Source organism: Musa acuminata, chromosome BXJ3-7 (genome assembly GCF_036884655.1).
Source record: "Musa acuminata AAA Group cultivar baxijiao chromosome BXJ3-7, Cavendish_Baxijiao_AAA, whole genome shotgun sequence".
Classification (NCBI taxonomy): domain Eukaryota; kingdom Viridiplantae; phylum Streptophyta; class Magnoliopsida; order Zingiberales; family Musaceae; genus Musa; species Musa acuminata.
The window spans coordinates 8,963,827-8,979,480 of NC_088355.1; the positions used below are offsets into that span (position 1 = coordinate 8,963,827).

General features: G+C 37.7%; 2 protein-coding genes across 4 annotated transcripts; both read left to right on the forward strand.

Moving 5' to 3' along the window:
* The first annotated feature begins 372 nt into the window (after positions 1-372).
* Positions 373-5,252, forward strand: LOC103991465 (mechanosensitive ion channel protein 10-like). The gene is made up of 5 exons (XM_009410940.3): positions 373-1,910; positions 1,987-2,110; positions 3,762-4,055; positions 4,132-4,334; positions 4,716-5,252. The coding sequence occupies exons 1-5, from the start codon at positions 526-528 to the stop codon at positions 4,987-4,989; spliced, it is 2,280 nt and encodes a 759-aa protein (XP_009409215.2). The 5' UTR covers positions 373-525; the 3' UTR covers positions 4,990-5,252.
* A 1,990-nt stretch (positions 5,253-7,242) lies between these two features.
* LOC135583303 (mechanosensitive ion channel protein 10-like) lies at positions 7,243-11,615 on the forward strand. Of its 3 annotated transcripts, none has more exons than XM_065158488.1 (5): positions 7,243-8,823; positions 8,906-9,029; positions 10,225-10,518; positions 10,595-10,797; positions 11,148-11,615. In XM_065158488.1, exons 1-5 carry the CDS (start codon positions 7,454-7,456, stop codon positions 11,422-11,424), a joined length of 2,268 nt encoding a protein of 755 aa, XP_065014560.1. In that variant the 5' UTR covers positions 7,243-7,453; the 3' UTR covers positions 11,425-11,615. The 3 variants fall into 3 exon arrangements, with proteins under 3 accessions (XP_065014560.1, XP_065014561.1, XP_018685032.2); XM_018829487.2 differs by having other exon boundaries at positions 7,317-8,823; positions 11,266-11,455; XM_065158489.1 differs by lacking the exon at positions 10,225-10,518.
* The last annotated feature ends 4,039 nt before the right edge of the window (positions 11,616-15,654 follow it).

Sequence of the window (15,654 nt, forward strand, 5' to 3'; positions counted from 1 at the left end):
TGATGTGGTGCTCGGCACACACATCTTTGGTTTTGCATGTATTACAGTATGAACCAACGAATGCTACGGAGATTGACCGTAAATTAAGGTATATACTCTACTGTAAGTAAACGAATGTTCCACTCAATTTTCTTACAAGATGAGAAAAATGTTGATGAATTTATTATTACCTAAAAGTATAATGTATTTTGAGGTAATAATAAATTCATCAAACAAATGTATTTTCCGGAAGTACTTCACCAGTGCAGGATTTCTACCTCGGTGGACCCACTTTGGAAGCGGAACAATTTGTTGGACCCACGCCGTTCCCTTTGAACCTTTATATTCTTTAAACCTTTGAACAGCTACGTCGGTTCGTCCCGTTCCCGGCCAACTCTGTCCTGATGCGACGCTGCGGTCTTCTCTGCGCAGAGAGAGCAGAGGGTGAGAGTGAGCGAATAATTGAGCTGACAAGATCGTTGGTACCATAAGAAGCTGAAAGCTGGGGCGTCTAGAGAGATCTTCGAGCAAAATTTTCAGCTTTTGATGGATCCGGAGAAGGGCTCTTCAGAGGATACGCAAATGGCATTTGTCTTGTTGATACCTGGGGAAGGAGCAGCTGCAGCTGCTGCTGTAGCTTTAGCTTCTTCTGGAGAAGCTGTTAGAGACCCAAAGGTGGAACCTTCGGAAGAATTCTCCAGTGACGCAAACGCTGGTGAGCGCAAATCCCCCTCTCGAACTGGAATCGTTTCCCCTGAGATCGCCGAGTCTTCTTCCCTCCCCAAGAAGCCCCGCCGAGCTCCCCAAACCCAGTCCCTCGTTCGCCGGTCTTCCATCTCCAAGCCCAAGTCCAGATTTGTCGACCAATGCCTTCCTCCAGCTGCCATATCGGTCGGTGACGGTTGCTCGTCGGCCTATGATCGGGTGCTGGGCTCGCCGCACCATGGCTCCCCGAATTCCAAGGCATTTGGCCTGCTTACGACTCCTTCACATGCCGAGGACGAAGAGGAGGAGGAGGATGACTTTAAGAAACAACAGTTCTCAGATGGTGGGGCGGCGCGGAGGAAGTGGAAAATTAGGGTCTTGATTGAGTGGGCGATACTCATCCTCGCAATGGCCTGCCTGGCTACGAGCTTGACAATTAGCCGGTTGCAGGAATTCGTAATTTGGGGATTGGAGATCTGGAAATGGTGCTTGATGGTCATAGTAATCTGTTGCGGCCGATTGGTGACATATTGGCTCGTCACCATCGTCGTGTTCTTGATAGAAAGAAACTTCCTTTTGAGAAAGAAAGTATTGTACTTTGTCTATGGATTGAAGGACTGCGTTCGGATCTGCATTTGGTTTGGTCTAATTTTAGTTGCTTGGAGCGTGATATTCTGTCAAGGAATTCCAGGATCACCCAAGACCATGAAAGCTCTTAATTATGTGTCTCGTGCACTCTCTTCACTACTTATTGGGTCGGTGTTGTGGTTGGTGAAGATCCTTTTGGTGAAGACACTAGCTTCCAGCTTTCATATGAATACATTTTTTGATCGAATCCAAGAGTCCATCTTTCATCAATATGTGCTACAAATGCTTTCCGGTCCACCACTAATGGAGTTGGCTGAGAAGGTAGGGGATGCAAGAGTTACATCACACTTGAGTTTTAGGAGCACCAGAAAGGTGAAAGGCAAAGGCAAAGAAGGAGAGGGGATAGGGGTGATTGATGTGAGAAAGCTTCAAACGATGGGACACAAAAAAGTGTCAGCTTGGACTATGAAGGGATTAATCAATGTGATCAGGGGTACAGGTCTTTCGACAATTTCCAATGGTATAGAGAGTTTTGGTGAAGAGGAAAGTAAGCAGAAAGATAAGGAGATAACTAGTGAATGGGAAGCAAAGGCTGCAGCTTTCCAAATTTTTGAGAATGTTGCAAGGCCTGGGTACAAGTAAGGAAAATTTGAGGCATTGAAGTTCAAATTTTCTATTCTCTTTATCACTTCATCATGTGCTTTTTAATTGCAGGTATATTGATGAGGAAGATCTTCTAAGGTTTTTGAGTAAGGAGGAACTGACTTATGTGCTTCCATTGTTTGAGGGAGCTGTGGAGACTAGAAAGATAAAAAAATCAGCCTTAAGGAACTGGGTGGTAAATTCACAATCCTCATACCATTTAGAATATTTCTTATAGAGATCACTAATTGTTGTTCACCTCTGCACATTCTTCATACCGTTACTAGAATGTAAACGGCCTTTACGGGCAGTCATATCTTCACTTACAATTTCAAAAGCCTCCACTAGTCAGAAATATTTGTTTCAGGCATCTCAGTTCATAGGTATTGGGTACACAGTGGAGTAGCATCCACCACTAAAAGTTCTCCTACTGGCAGATTCTTCTTGTGTAACAATACCAGTAAGTTTAGATAGGGATAATGTTGTAGCAGCATTACTGGTGGAAGTTGCTTTTAGTAGGATAGAATTTTCTTTTCTTTTGTATTATAGATTTGTCGAACAACATAAAACAAACAAAATTTGCCCACCATGTATATCAAAATTTCTTGGTTCATTAGTTGGACACTGAATACTTTTCAAGAAAAGTTTTTTCTATTACAGACAATATTTGAGAAAAAAGACAGAAATATAGTTTAGATAGATGATGTCTTTGGGGCTACTCCTCTGCCCTGGAGAAGAACAACACAATTGGAAGAAGGGATGCATGTATAGGTCCAGTGAACCTTATGCACTCTTACTTTGCAAATTAAGTATATGATTGTTTAGTTTACAATGCTATCTCTTGAGTATCACTGAAGTAAGCTTAATTTTGTATAAATAGTTAATTCAGTGTCCATCTAGTTTGTTTTAATTTCACTTTAAGAGACTATTAATCTTAAAGGATGCTGATTCTTTTGTTGATTTGTAGAATATCTTTACCACACTAATAATAAAACTTGATTACAAAACAGCAACTAACCCACATGCCTGAGATGTTCCAACTTCAATGACTAAACTACTGACTTGCTGATATATCTGAGAACGTTAGAAATAATTTAAATAACAGTCATAATACAGAGTAATATGTCCTTTGATAATATTTTGGTTCTCTTCTCCTATCTAATGATTCAAATAACTGACATATATATGAATACCCAACACAAGATTGAACTTGTAAAACATCATTTTAGTATGAATAAATAGTTTTTGCCAACAAACATATGATGATCGTGCACTTCCTCAACTGTACTATCTATGAGTGAGAATATGATGGCAATTGAAATTAAAATGAGCTAAAAGGACATTGTCATTTCATCAAATTCCAAAATGTACATAGGGGGCCTTTAGGAAGTCTACGAGTTTTGTCTCAAAGCATAAATCTAGTTATGTTGTTGATGTATAAGAGAGCTAGAAATACCCATCTTAATTTACACAATGTTCATACGATAAATTGTTTTAACTATGGCTTGTTTTTGTTGTCTTCATCGTCATTGCTATTTTGTTCTTTATGATGAAATACACTGGGCACCTTTTATGTTAACCTCTAGTTTGTAATTATAGTGAATCTCCTTTGAAATGAAATTCATGATCGGTTTGATATCTTGGTACTCTACTCCATCTTTGTTACACTTCCTTATTTTCCTTGAATACAAGAATGGATGCATCTTCATAATTCCTCTGATTTTTCTCTGGAAAAAAAGAACTGAAGAATTATATCATGCAACCAAGAAATCCTGTACAGATGGTCTTGTTCTCTGAACACTATAAGTCTGGAGGGTGAAAAAACAATATTTTGATATTATTTCCAGGTGAAGGCATATCTTGAAAGGAAATCACTTGCCTATTCCTTAAATGACACCAGAACTGCAGTAAAGCAATTGCATAAAATTGCAAATGTTATCGTCACCATTCTTATCATCATTGTTATACTTATTTTGATGGGATTTGCAACAATGCAAGTTCTCGTATTCATATCATCTCAGTTGCTATTGGTGGCTTTTGTATTTGGAAATACCTGCAAGACAATCTTTGAGGCAATCATATTTGTGTTTATTATGCACCCTTTTGACGTAGGTGATCGCTGTGTTGTTGATGGTGTTCAGGTAAGTTATTTGAATGCTAGTTCACTTATTTTTGCTCTAAATTTTGAATGCTAATTCTAAATTGTCATCCTTGCAGATGATTGTGGAAGAAATGAATATACTAACAACTGTATTTTTGAGATATGACAATGGGAAGACATACTATCCAAATTATGTGTTACTGAGGAAACCAATTACAAACTTCTTCCGAAGCCCTGACATGAATGATTCCATTGAGTTCTCAATTGATGTGTCAACTTCATTGGAAACACTTGAAGCTATAAAATCTAAAATAAAAGTGTAAGTCTAATTAACATATTGCTATAACTTTCATCTTGATTGGCATTTTTCTAGTAACTCCAAATATTATATAGTATGTGCTCATTTCAGAATTAAAATCTTGATCTGTTATTGTGATTCAATCTATTCCTAGAATTTATAAACTATTAATCTAAGTACTGAATAGAAGAATTGGTTGTTAATTTTAAAAACCAATGTAGTGGATAGTACATTGTAGTTTTAAGATTTGATTTCTGGAAGTTGGTTATAATAATTTACATGCATATTGTTTTTTTGTAGACTAGGTATGTGTCTTAGATTTTTTATATCCTATATTAAAATGTGAAGATTAACTTCCTCTTGTATTGACAATCCTAGATTTCTTTTTGGAATTATTGTCAGGTATATTGACAGCAGACCTAATCATTGGCATCCTAATCACAGCATTGTGGTAAAGGACATAGTGAATATTAATAAGATGGACATGACTCTGAATGTTTGCCATACTATGAACTATCAGAACATCGTGGAGAAGAACAACCGAAGGTCTGATCTTGTTCTTGAGCTAAAGAGAATTTTTGAAGAACTATCAGTTCAGTATCACCTGCTGCCTCAGGAAGTCCAGCTTAGCTATACTGGCTCAACTCCTTTATCTTTAGCTAATGGAAGCATTTAGTGTTATCTCTCTGATGTTATCAGAATTAACAAGCTACCTGAGCCTCCTGATATCGCTACGATGTTCCTGAGATGACACATACTCCGCTGGGATGTTGTTTAGGTGCCTTGCATCAGATTTATTATCGTGGATTTTACTATGTAGAGTATAGAGCTCTATGTAATTCCATTAGTTGTTGCTCTGGTTTGTTCTTGTACAATGTGCAACAAGAATTATACAAGTTATGGAATTCCATTGTGTTAATTGGTTTCAGAAATGATCAAACTGAGTCATTGATAAATTAATGAGGCTCAAAGCTTGAGATAGAGAAAATTGTTGAACTTAGTATAGATTGGATATATTAGAGTCTGTCTTACTGATTTGCATCACTCATTTGGTTGAGTTTCATATCTCAAATCTAATCTAACTTTGCACATGAGATGAAATATTATAATTTGACATGGACTGAGTCTTTTCATAATGGTTTGTGCTTTTTGGGGTAATTATAAAAAAGTCTATTAAAATGTTATCTGACTGCAAGCATATGCATGTCATATGAGCTGTTGCATATTATAACTGTTAATTTGCATTACAGTCCCCAAGTGACAAGAAAGAGACCATGATGGGGAAGGAATTATTAGCCCATGTGTTGCATATTATAACTGTTGAAATATTGATTAATTTGATCACTAGTGATCACTGTTGAAGAATAAAGATTGTATGTTATCCCCGAGACTAATATTTGTTTACTTATACCAAAATGAGCTTGACTAATCGATATAAATTGGTAATATTAGATGTATTAAATAGAAGAAATTAGGGTAAAGTAGTTTTATGAAGATAACTTGAGAAACTTTAAAGATAATAATGTTTGGAAAAGGATGGATATAGCATCAATAAGGTGTGGACTTTGATTACCATTAAGATTAGTTGTATAACAAAGAAATTATTAGAGAATTTATAAAATAGTATCAGCCTTAAAGAGAGAGTTGTAATGGTATTTGGAAGTTCAAAAAGCTTATACTATAACAGGGAGCACACTTCAAATAATTTCTACAAAAATCGCATGCTTTAAAGAATTGTAATGTTGCAAAAATACGGAGAATTTTGTAATTACAATATCATGTTTGACAAAATACAAGTCTTATGATAGCTTTTATGATAAATTAGATACTAAGATTAGTAGTAGTATAAGGGACATATATCATCTATCTAAAATTAACAAAAGAAGATCGAAAATTTAAATAACAATACATGTACAAAGGATCAAAAGTAAAATATAATATTAATGATATTTATTTTTTTAAGAATAAGTGGTGAATGCAAGTTTTGATTTTAGTATCTTGCGATAATTGTGTATTAGACATATTTATTAAATATTGTTGAAGGCTTAAAACCTCATTTGATATATTTTATTTATATCTAAACTCATTTACTAAAGATTAAGATTTTAAATATTTTATTTAAAATATTTTATACATCAAATATTAGATTGACGGTGATATACAACTTAGGATTGAGAATTTAAAATTTTATATTCAAATTATCAAAATAATATAATAAATAATAATAACAAATATCATTATTAATCATGTCGGATGGCGTCACTAGTAGATATGAAATAGCTGAGATCAAAAGAATATTTTAATTGGATAATTTATATAATGTCTGATGAATAAAAGAAAACCGACGTTGTCGTCACACGAAATTTGAACGTTGGCCCACCGTTTGATTCATCACGTACAAAGCACATTTCAAAGTTTAGTGTAACAACACACACACACACATATATATATATATATATATAACACTCCATATCTTTTTAATCAGAGACGGGGAAGTGTTTTGTTGATAATGAATGCAGCAGCGACAAATCTAAGGCTATAACAGAGACAACCATCAACATGCTTACTTTAATTCAGTAACTAATGAGACACATCCAAAGCAAAAGCCATTCTTTAGTCAAACTTGTCAACCTCACTTTTCCCACAGTCTTTTCCTTCGTCTTAGTTGCTGTCAGCTTTTTAGACCAAAACACCAACGACCTCTCATCTTCCTGATGACCATGGCCACGTGTCCTTTTCTGGCAAACATATTGTGGGTCCCCATCTCAGGCCCCGCAGAAATTGGTGCACCCGACGGCAAGACTTGGCTCATTCCGCACAGGCGATCGCTGCTGCAATTACTGAACTGGTCCACTTGCTTGTAAAAGTGGAAGCTTTGTGCGTCTTTTAAATCTTGGAACCCTTGAAATGGCCGTTCCTCACACCCCCTGTCCCCTCTCCCAACCGACTCCAGTCTCGGCGCAAACGCACCCAGCGCGGTGCTATCAGACAGTAGAGAAAGTGGGGGAGTGATCAGAGTGTCTGAGCTGTAAGGACTGTTGATATCATCAGATGCAGCTGACATCTTGATATTGTTGAGCTCCGCCAGCATCGAAATCAGATGTTCTTTTAGAGATTTGCGAGCAAAGTTCCCTCCTTTGATGGATCCACAGAAGGGCGTTTCAGAGAAGCAAGTGGAAGTGGTCTTAATGATCCCAGGGGAGGAAGCATCAGCTGCAGCTGCAGCTTCTTCTGGGAATGCCATTCGACACCTAAAGGTGGAACCTTTTGAAGATTTCTCGAAGGATGAAAGCGCTAATAAATTCAAATCTCCAGGTCGAACTGGACGCCTTTCCCCTGAGATCACAAAGTCTTCGCCCAGTCCCAAGAAGCCACCCAGACCTCCCCGAGCCGAGACCCTTGTCCGCGGTCGCTCTATCTCCAAGCCCAAGTCTAGATTTGTTGAGCAGTCTGTTCCTCCGGCTCCCATCTCCGCAGATGACCGCTGCCCACCGATCTATGAACGGCTGCCAGGCTCGCCGAATTCCAAGGCCTTGGGCGCTCCTAAGACCCCGTCGCATGCCGGGGATGAAGAGGAGGAAGAGGAAGAGGACGAGGCAATTTATAAGAAACAACAGTTCGCAGACGGTGGGACGCCGCAAAGAAAGTGGAAAGTTAGGGTCTTGATCGAGTGGGCGATACTTATCCTCGCGATGGGATGCTTGGTTACGAGCTTGACAGTTCGCCGGTTTCATAGAGTTGTAATCTGGGGATTGGAGATCTGGAAATGGTGCCTGATGGTCATAGTAATCTGTTGCGGCCGATTGGTGACATATTGGCTGATCACCCTCCTCGTTTTCGTGGTAGAAAGGAACTTCCTCTTGAGAAAGAAAGTGCTGTACTTCGTGTATGGATTGAAGAACAGCGTTCGGGTCTGTGTTTGGTTGGGTCTAGTTTTACTCACTTGGTCTTTGTTATTTAGCCATGGAGTTCAGCGATCACCCAAGACCACCAAAGCTCTGCATTATGTGTCTCGCACGCTTGCTTCGCTACTGATTGGGTCAGTGTTGTGGCTGGTGAAGACTCTCTTGGTGAAGATACTAGCTTCCAACTTCCACCTGAACACATTTTTTGACAGAATCCAGGAGTCCATATTTCATCAGTACGTGCTGCAGACGCTGTCGGGGCCACCATTAATGGAGTTGGCTGAGAAGGTTGGGCATGTCAAGAGTACGTCACATTTAAGTTTAAGAAGCACCGGAAAAGGGAAAGGCAAAGGCAAAGGAGGGGAGGAGTTGGGGATGATTGATGTGGGAAAGCTTCAAAAAATGAAGCATGAGAAAGTGTCAGCTTGGACCATGAAGGGATTGATCAATGTGATCAGCAGTTCAGGGCTTTCGACTATCTCCAATACTATTGAGTGCTTTGATGAGGAAGCAAGTGAGCAAATGGACAAGGAAATAACCAGTGAATGGGAAGCAAAGGCTGCAGCTTATAGAATTTTTAAGAATGTTGCAAAGCCTGGTTACAAGTAAGGACATCTTTGTAGTGCTAGAATTTGACTTTTCTTTTCAGTTCCCTTTGTTACTTTCATATTTGCTTCTTGTTTGCAGGTACATTGATGAGGAAGATCTTCTGAGATTTTTAAGTAAAGAGGAAGTGACTTATGTGCTTCCATTATTTGAAGGAGCTGTGGAGATGGGAAAGATTAAAAAGTCAGCCTTAAGGAACTGGGTGGTAATCTCCTGATACTTGTACCGATTGGAATACTTCTTATATAACTTATCCATTTTTTGACATTCAAATTGTAGATTCGATTGAAGTTGCTATGTTCTCTACGCAATTCATATGGTTAATAAAATGGCCTTTAGGGGAGCTCTTACCTGCTTCTACAAGTAAAAACATCCTCTGTATCTTTTAGCAATGCTCAAAACTATTTGTCTTTGGTGTCATAGTCTTTATGGGTCCCAAGGATAGATACGCAATGATCGAGTAACATCCACCACCAAAGTTCTCATAGAGATAGGTATATTCACCCATAAAGGAGTGCAAGGATAACAAGAATAATTTTTAGTAGCATTTACTGGATTGCTTCTTGAATTTGCTTATATTATCATGAATTATATCTTTTGCATTACATTTTTTAAGACAACTTAAACACCACCAAATTTCATATACATGTATATCAAAATTTCTTGAGTATTTGGGTGATACCTATGATAGTGGTAGTATCAGCGGTGGTGGTCACAAAGTGGAGATGTTGAAAGTGATGGTGGCAGCATATGGTGGTTAGAGTGGCGGTGGTAAGAGGTGCTACTTTGTTGTAAGTATGGTTGTGGTAAGGGGTTGTAATTATGCCCCATGGTAGTGGTTGTGATGATGATCAAATGGTTGTTATGGCAATGACGATGATGGTATCGTGCTGGTGGTGATGTGTCAATGGTGAAGGGCCGGGGTGGTGGTGAGCTGGTGGTGATGGTAGTAGCAATGATGATCGAGGCAAAATAATGGCAAGGTAATGACAATAGTAGCGATGATGGTGATGATATGGGACCGTACAATTATTTTGTTGAGATATGGGACTGCCAGAAATATCCACCTTAATAAACATAAAATGTTCTTAAGGTTATTAAATAGCACATTATACCTTGAAAAGTCCACCTCTTGTTGGACTTCGATTGTAGTGATACATTTTGTAGAACATGATTTATGATAGGTTCCAATGGCTTCATGAAAATCATCTCGCTACTCTCCATATTCTTATGAAGGACCGATGTACATAATGACAGCTTAATACTAAAAAGTTGCATGAAACTCTACTAAAAAAGATGATGAATTGTCCTCTAAGAAACAAGTTCAATTCATTAGCTTATTTCTCTTAACCCTATATCTACTATGAGTGATGATCAATATTTTGTGATCTTGTTTCCAGGTGAAGGCATATCTTGATCGCAAATCACTTGCACATTCCTTAAATGACACAAAAACAGCTGTAAAGCAATTGCATAAACTCGCAAGTGTTATGGTCATCGTTGTGATCATTATTGTCATGCTCCTTTTGTTGGGATTTGCAACAACACAAGTTCTTGTATTTATCTCATCTCAACTATTATTAGTGGTTTTTATGTTTGGGAATACCTGCAAGACTGTCTTTGAAGCGATCATATTTGTGTTTGTAATGCACCCTTTTGATGTTGGTGATCGTTGTGTTGTTGATGGAGTCCAGGTAAGTTATTTGCATACTTGCGCACTGGCTTTTGTTTAAAATATTGTAATCTAATTCTATATTCGCAAACATGCAGATGATAGTGGAAGAAATGAATATACTGACAACAACATTTCTGAGATATGACAATGAGAAGATATTCTATCCAAATGCGGTATTGTTGACCAAACCAATCAGTAACTTCTATCGAAGCCCTGACATGAGTGATTCCATCAAGTTCTCTGTTGATGTTTCAACTGCAATCGAAAGCATTGGAGCTTTAAAATCTAAAATAAAAGCGTAAGTCGAACTAACCTATATGTTGCATCCATCTTCATCTCGATTAGCACTCTTTTAACAATTCAGAATTTTATGAATTTCAATTTTATCTTAGAAGATAATGCTCTTCTTAACTTTTTATTGTGATCCAATCTATTCAGCAACTTAGAAAGGATTTTTAGAGAACAAACAACTGAACTGTAGTCGTTCCAGAGTTAAATATCTGTTTTGAGATTAGAATGTTAAGAAAATGGTTATGATATTTTACATGCATTCTAAGTTTTGTACAATTTTTATGATCGTAGTGTTAATAACATTTCTGAAGGTAAGTTTCTTCTCTTCTTACGACACTAGATGGTCTATTTTTTCAGGTACATTGACAACAAACCTAATTATTGGCATCCCAATCACAGCATAGTAGTAGAGAACATCGTGGACATTAATAAGATGAATATGACCCTTAACGTTCGCCATACTATGAACTTTCAGAACATTGTGGAGAAGAACAACCGGAGGTCTGATCTTGTTCTGGAGCTGAAGAAAATATTTGAAGAACTATCGATTCGGTATCACTTGCTGCCCCAAGAAGTGCACTTCAGTTATACTGGCTTCAACCCGTTACCTGTATCTATTGGACAAAGCATATGATGATATCCAAGAGTTAATGAACCTTTTGAAAACCGAAGTTCTCGACGATTGCAAATGCTGTAATGCTGTGATTTTGTGTGAAGAGGTTCGGCTTGTTATTGTGTTGTAATGCTGTTTGTCATACGCTCTAAACAAGAGTGTTTTGTGTACTGTTGTGGGACTATAGGCAATGTCAGTATTGTGTTGCTCGAGTTTCTATTCACTCTGCACAATAATAAGTTATTCTTTTTTTGTCAGAATTAAAAAAAACAGTATATTAGTTAAAGGATTTCAGTACATCCACAGCCAAGAACCGGTACATTAGTTTAATGAGAGAAGCAATAGAGGCTTTTAGGATCATGTCGCTAGATTTAGATAAATTATTTCCTTGGCGTATTTCAATCAAGAAAAATTGAAAGTCCATGCTTTTTTTTTTTTTTGGCCAAAGGGCCGTCAAAAAAAGTTTACGTTATATAATTACAAAAATAATATTCATCTAACTTATTATTAAGAAAAAAATATCATTGACGTCTTAGTTAGTTCAATATGGTTTAGACCTATATGCGTAGGGTTGTCCGAGATGAGAATGATGAGTTTTAAAATTATCATCTATACGAAGATCAAGGTTGAGAGAAGTTCCTCGATCCGATCCCTCTGATGTCCAAATTAGCATCTCAAGGTATGCAAATGCGGGTGCGAGTAATTCCTAACAGTCTCCTTTCTCTGTGTTAAAAACGAGCTCTTATACTTTGTTATAAATGACAAGAACAAAGTTCGCTATTGCCTTTCTTATTATAAATGATAGATAAGAAGGAAGTTTCTAATTGTCTTTCTAGTCATAAATGATAAAAAAAAAAGCTTCATCTTCTCCTATCTCTCTAGGTATCACGTGATAATGATATGTTGGATGATTAGTCAACTATGTATCCCCCTATCATTTATTCCCTAGCTCTCCCCTCTCCTACCCCCTCCCCCCTCCCCATTTTTATTTTCTGTTCTTCCGCTACACATATGATGCTACCCCAAATTTTTCAATAGTATTTCGCTCTGGTTACATCTAAAGCCTCGTAGCTCCCTTCCACTTGGCTCACAATAAGTTACGAGTCACTGAATACCATTATGTCATGGACTTGAAGCTCCCAACCAAGCTGAAGTCCTGAGAGGAGTGCTTCATATTCTGCTTCATTGCCTCATTGTTGGAGATCTTGAATTTGAACCAGAAGGCTCATTCGTACACCTGTTTATTTGGACCTTTTTGGATGAGTTCAACACTATCTCTTTCCGAAATGGTGAATCCATCAACAAACAACGTCTATGCTTAGAGGGTATGATTGTCGGCCTTTAGCAATTGAGTTAACTTTGAGATAAAATTGGTTAACACTTGGGCCTTTATAGTAGTCATCGACATATATCGGATGTCAAACTCTTTCAACTCTACTGACCATTTTAGCAATTGCCTCGAGACATTGAACTGAGAAAAGATATATCTGAGTGACTGGTCAACGATCATCTGTATGATATATGCAAAAAAATAGGGATGGAGCTTCTTTACCACCAATATTAAATACAAATATAAGTCTCTTAATAGGGGGTATCGTTCTTCAGGCTCACGTAGAAGTTGATTGACATAGTAGATAGACTTCTAAACTCTTGAGTCACCCTGAACCAACATCAAGCTGACGGCTAAGTCGGTGGTAATGAGGTAGAGACTCAGAGTTTTGCTCAAGATAGAGGAAGAGAGTTGTGGAAATCAGCTGGGGTGATGCTTTAGTCTTTCAAAAGTCTCCTGACACTTGGTCTATAGGAAGCATTTTGGGTTCTTTAATGCCCAAAAGAATGATAGACACTTATCACCTAATCGGGATAGGAATCGATTAAACACTACTATTCACCCTGTTAACTGTTGGACTTCCCTAACCAACTGAGATTGATACATCTCTAGTATGACTTGCACTTTATCAGGGTTTGTATTTATTCCCCTTTAGTATATAATGAATCCGATGAGCTTTTTTGAGCTGACTCCGAAAGTGCACTTGGTCGGATTGAGATGCATATTGAACTTCTTTAGAACTTGAAATATCTTAGCTAAGTCCACCAAGTGTGAGTCAACCATTCTACTTTTGACTATTATATCATCGACATATACGTCGATATTTCTTTCGATCTAATACTTGATATTCGTCGATATTTCAATTTGAATATCATGACTCGATAATAATACATGACTCGGTGATAAGGAAAGTGTGTTCCTGATCCTCTTGTAATATCTTTATTTGATTGTTTCTTAAGAATGATTCATAAAGGTGAGAAGCTCATGACTCGAGATAACATCAACCAATTGATCAATACGGGAAAGAGGATAGTTGTTCTTCGGACATACCTTATTGAGATTTTTATAATTAACACACATCCTTTGGTTCTTAGTAGACTTTTTAACGAGTATAATATTAGCGAGTCATTGGGGGTTTTGCATCTCGATAATAAATTCTGTTGCTAACAGCTTGCATACCTCATCGTCGATTGCCTACTAATGATTAGGGGCAAATTTTTAGGGCTTTTGTTTCATTGGTTGTGTCTCGAGAGAAATGTTTAAATGATACTAAGCTATGTCTGGGTCAATTCCCGACATATATCTTGGTGACTATGCGAAAGCCTCGGCATTCTCCCAAAGAAAATTGATGAGTTATACTCGTTTTGCCTTAGGAAGTATTACCCTGACCTTGACAACTCAATCAGAGTAGGCTTTGGCCAAGGGTGTCTCAATCGGTGATTTGATCGGTTCAAGGTAGGGGAAGGACTTAGCAAAACTTTCGAGGTCCATAGGTGGTGCATTGGATCGTGCCTTGTTTAGTAGGGAGACCGTTGTAAGGTAACACTAGCGCGACTCCCTTGGTTTGCCTCTTAGCTCTTCGATATCAGTCATTGTCAGAACTTTACCACTATATGATAGGTTGACACCACCACCCACAGTTCAGTATGGGTTGACTTATGATTGCATTGTATGTCGAGGGGATATCAACTACAATGAATCTAATTGTCACTATTTTTGAGTATGACTCATTTTCAAACGTGGTGTGTAGGTTCATAGTCCCAAGAGAGAAGATTGAGTCATTGGTGAACCCCGTTAATAAGGAAATCATAAAGGTGAAGTCGTTAGTCATGAGTTTGAGATTTTAGAAAGTGTCATAGTAGATGATATCAACTGAGACCACCAAGGCATGATCATCTTCACTTGAGTATTGATTATCCTTATGGAGACCACCAAGGCATTATTGTGGTTTGGGTCTGCTAGTTATAGGTGCCCTGTAAGCCAATCACATGAGTGATGACACGTGTGACATAGCACGCACTCTTTTTACTTATTATATATTGACATTTTATCACTTTATATCACCTATGAATATGTTATGATGTCCATGGATCTATGCAATGAGAATCGGATCGTGATGAGATCATGATAATGAGATCGATTCACTTTTAAACATAGATCATAAATAATCCCGGTCATGGGTTACTTGAGAGGGACATCGAGATAACCAGACAGACTGGTGTACTGTATACACATACATATAATGGAGGCGACTAGTCTCATAGTTGCTTATATAGGGACACTAGGACTATAATGCAGGTGCTTACTAGAGAATGAGTTCAATGATTGATCCGCTCACAGAATGTTAGATGGTTGATGATGCCTTATTATCAAACAGTGATTCCGTAGTCTCAATGTTGTCTCTGGTCCTTAGATTTGAGACACCAAGGATGTCTTATATGAGTACTCAACTCTTTGATACTAGACTTATAAGTCTGGAGGTTCCAGATCTACGAGAGTTACTCAATGTCGATAGATAATCACTACTAGAGAGGAGGATGCTTGACCTCCTTCATCATCTTCTACAGATCTGTAGTGATTCAGGGATATACAATCTCCCTAGGTAAAACATAATATTTCATATATATAGTTTTCGATTTTACAAATTTTATGCACCAATCTTCGTATGACGATAAACACAATTTATGGGAAATTTAAGGATTTTTATTTTCTGTTCTTCCACAACGCATATGATGTCGCCTCTAAATTTTCCTACAATGGTATCAGAGCCAGGTTGTTCATGCAAAAGATTGGTTTTAAACTGTGTGTATTGTGTTTTTAAGAGGCTTTTGATGTTAAAATTATTGTCATAAAAGCGAGAAAGGGTAACAATTATTGCTGCCCTTATTGCCCTTGCAAATGCAACCTTGGTAGCCATCTGC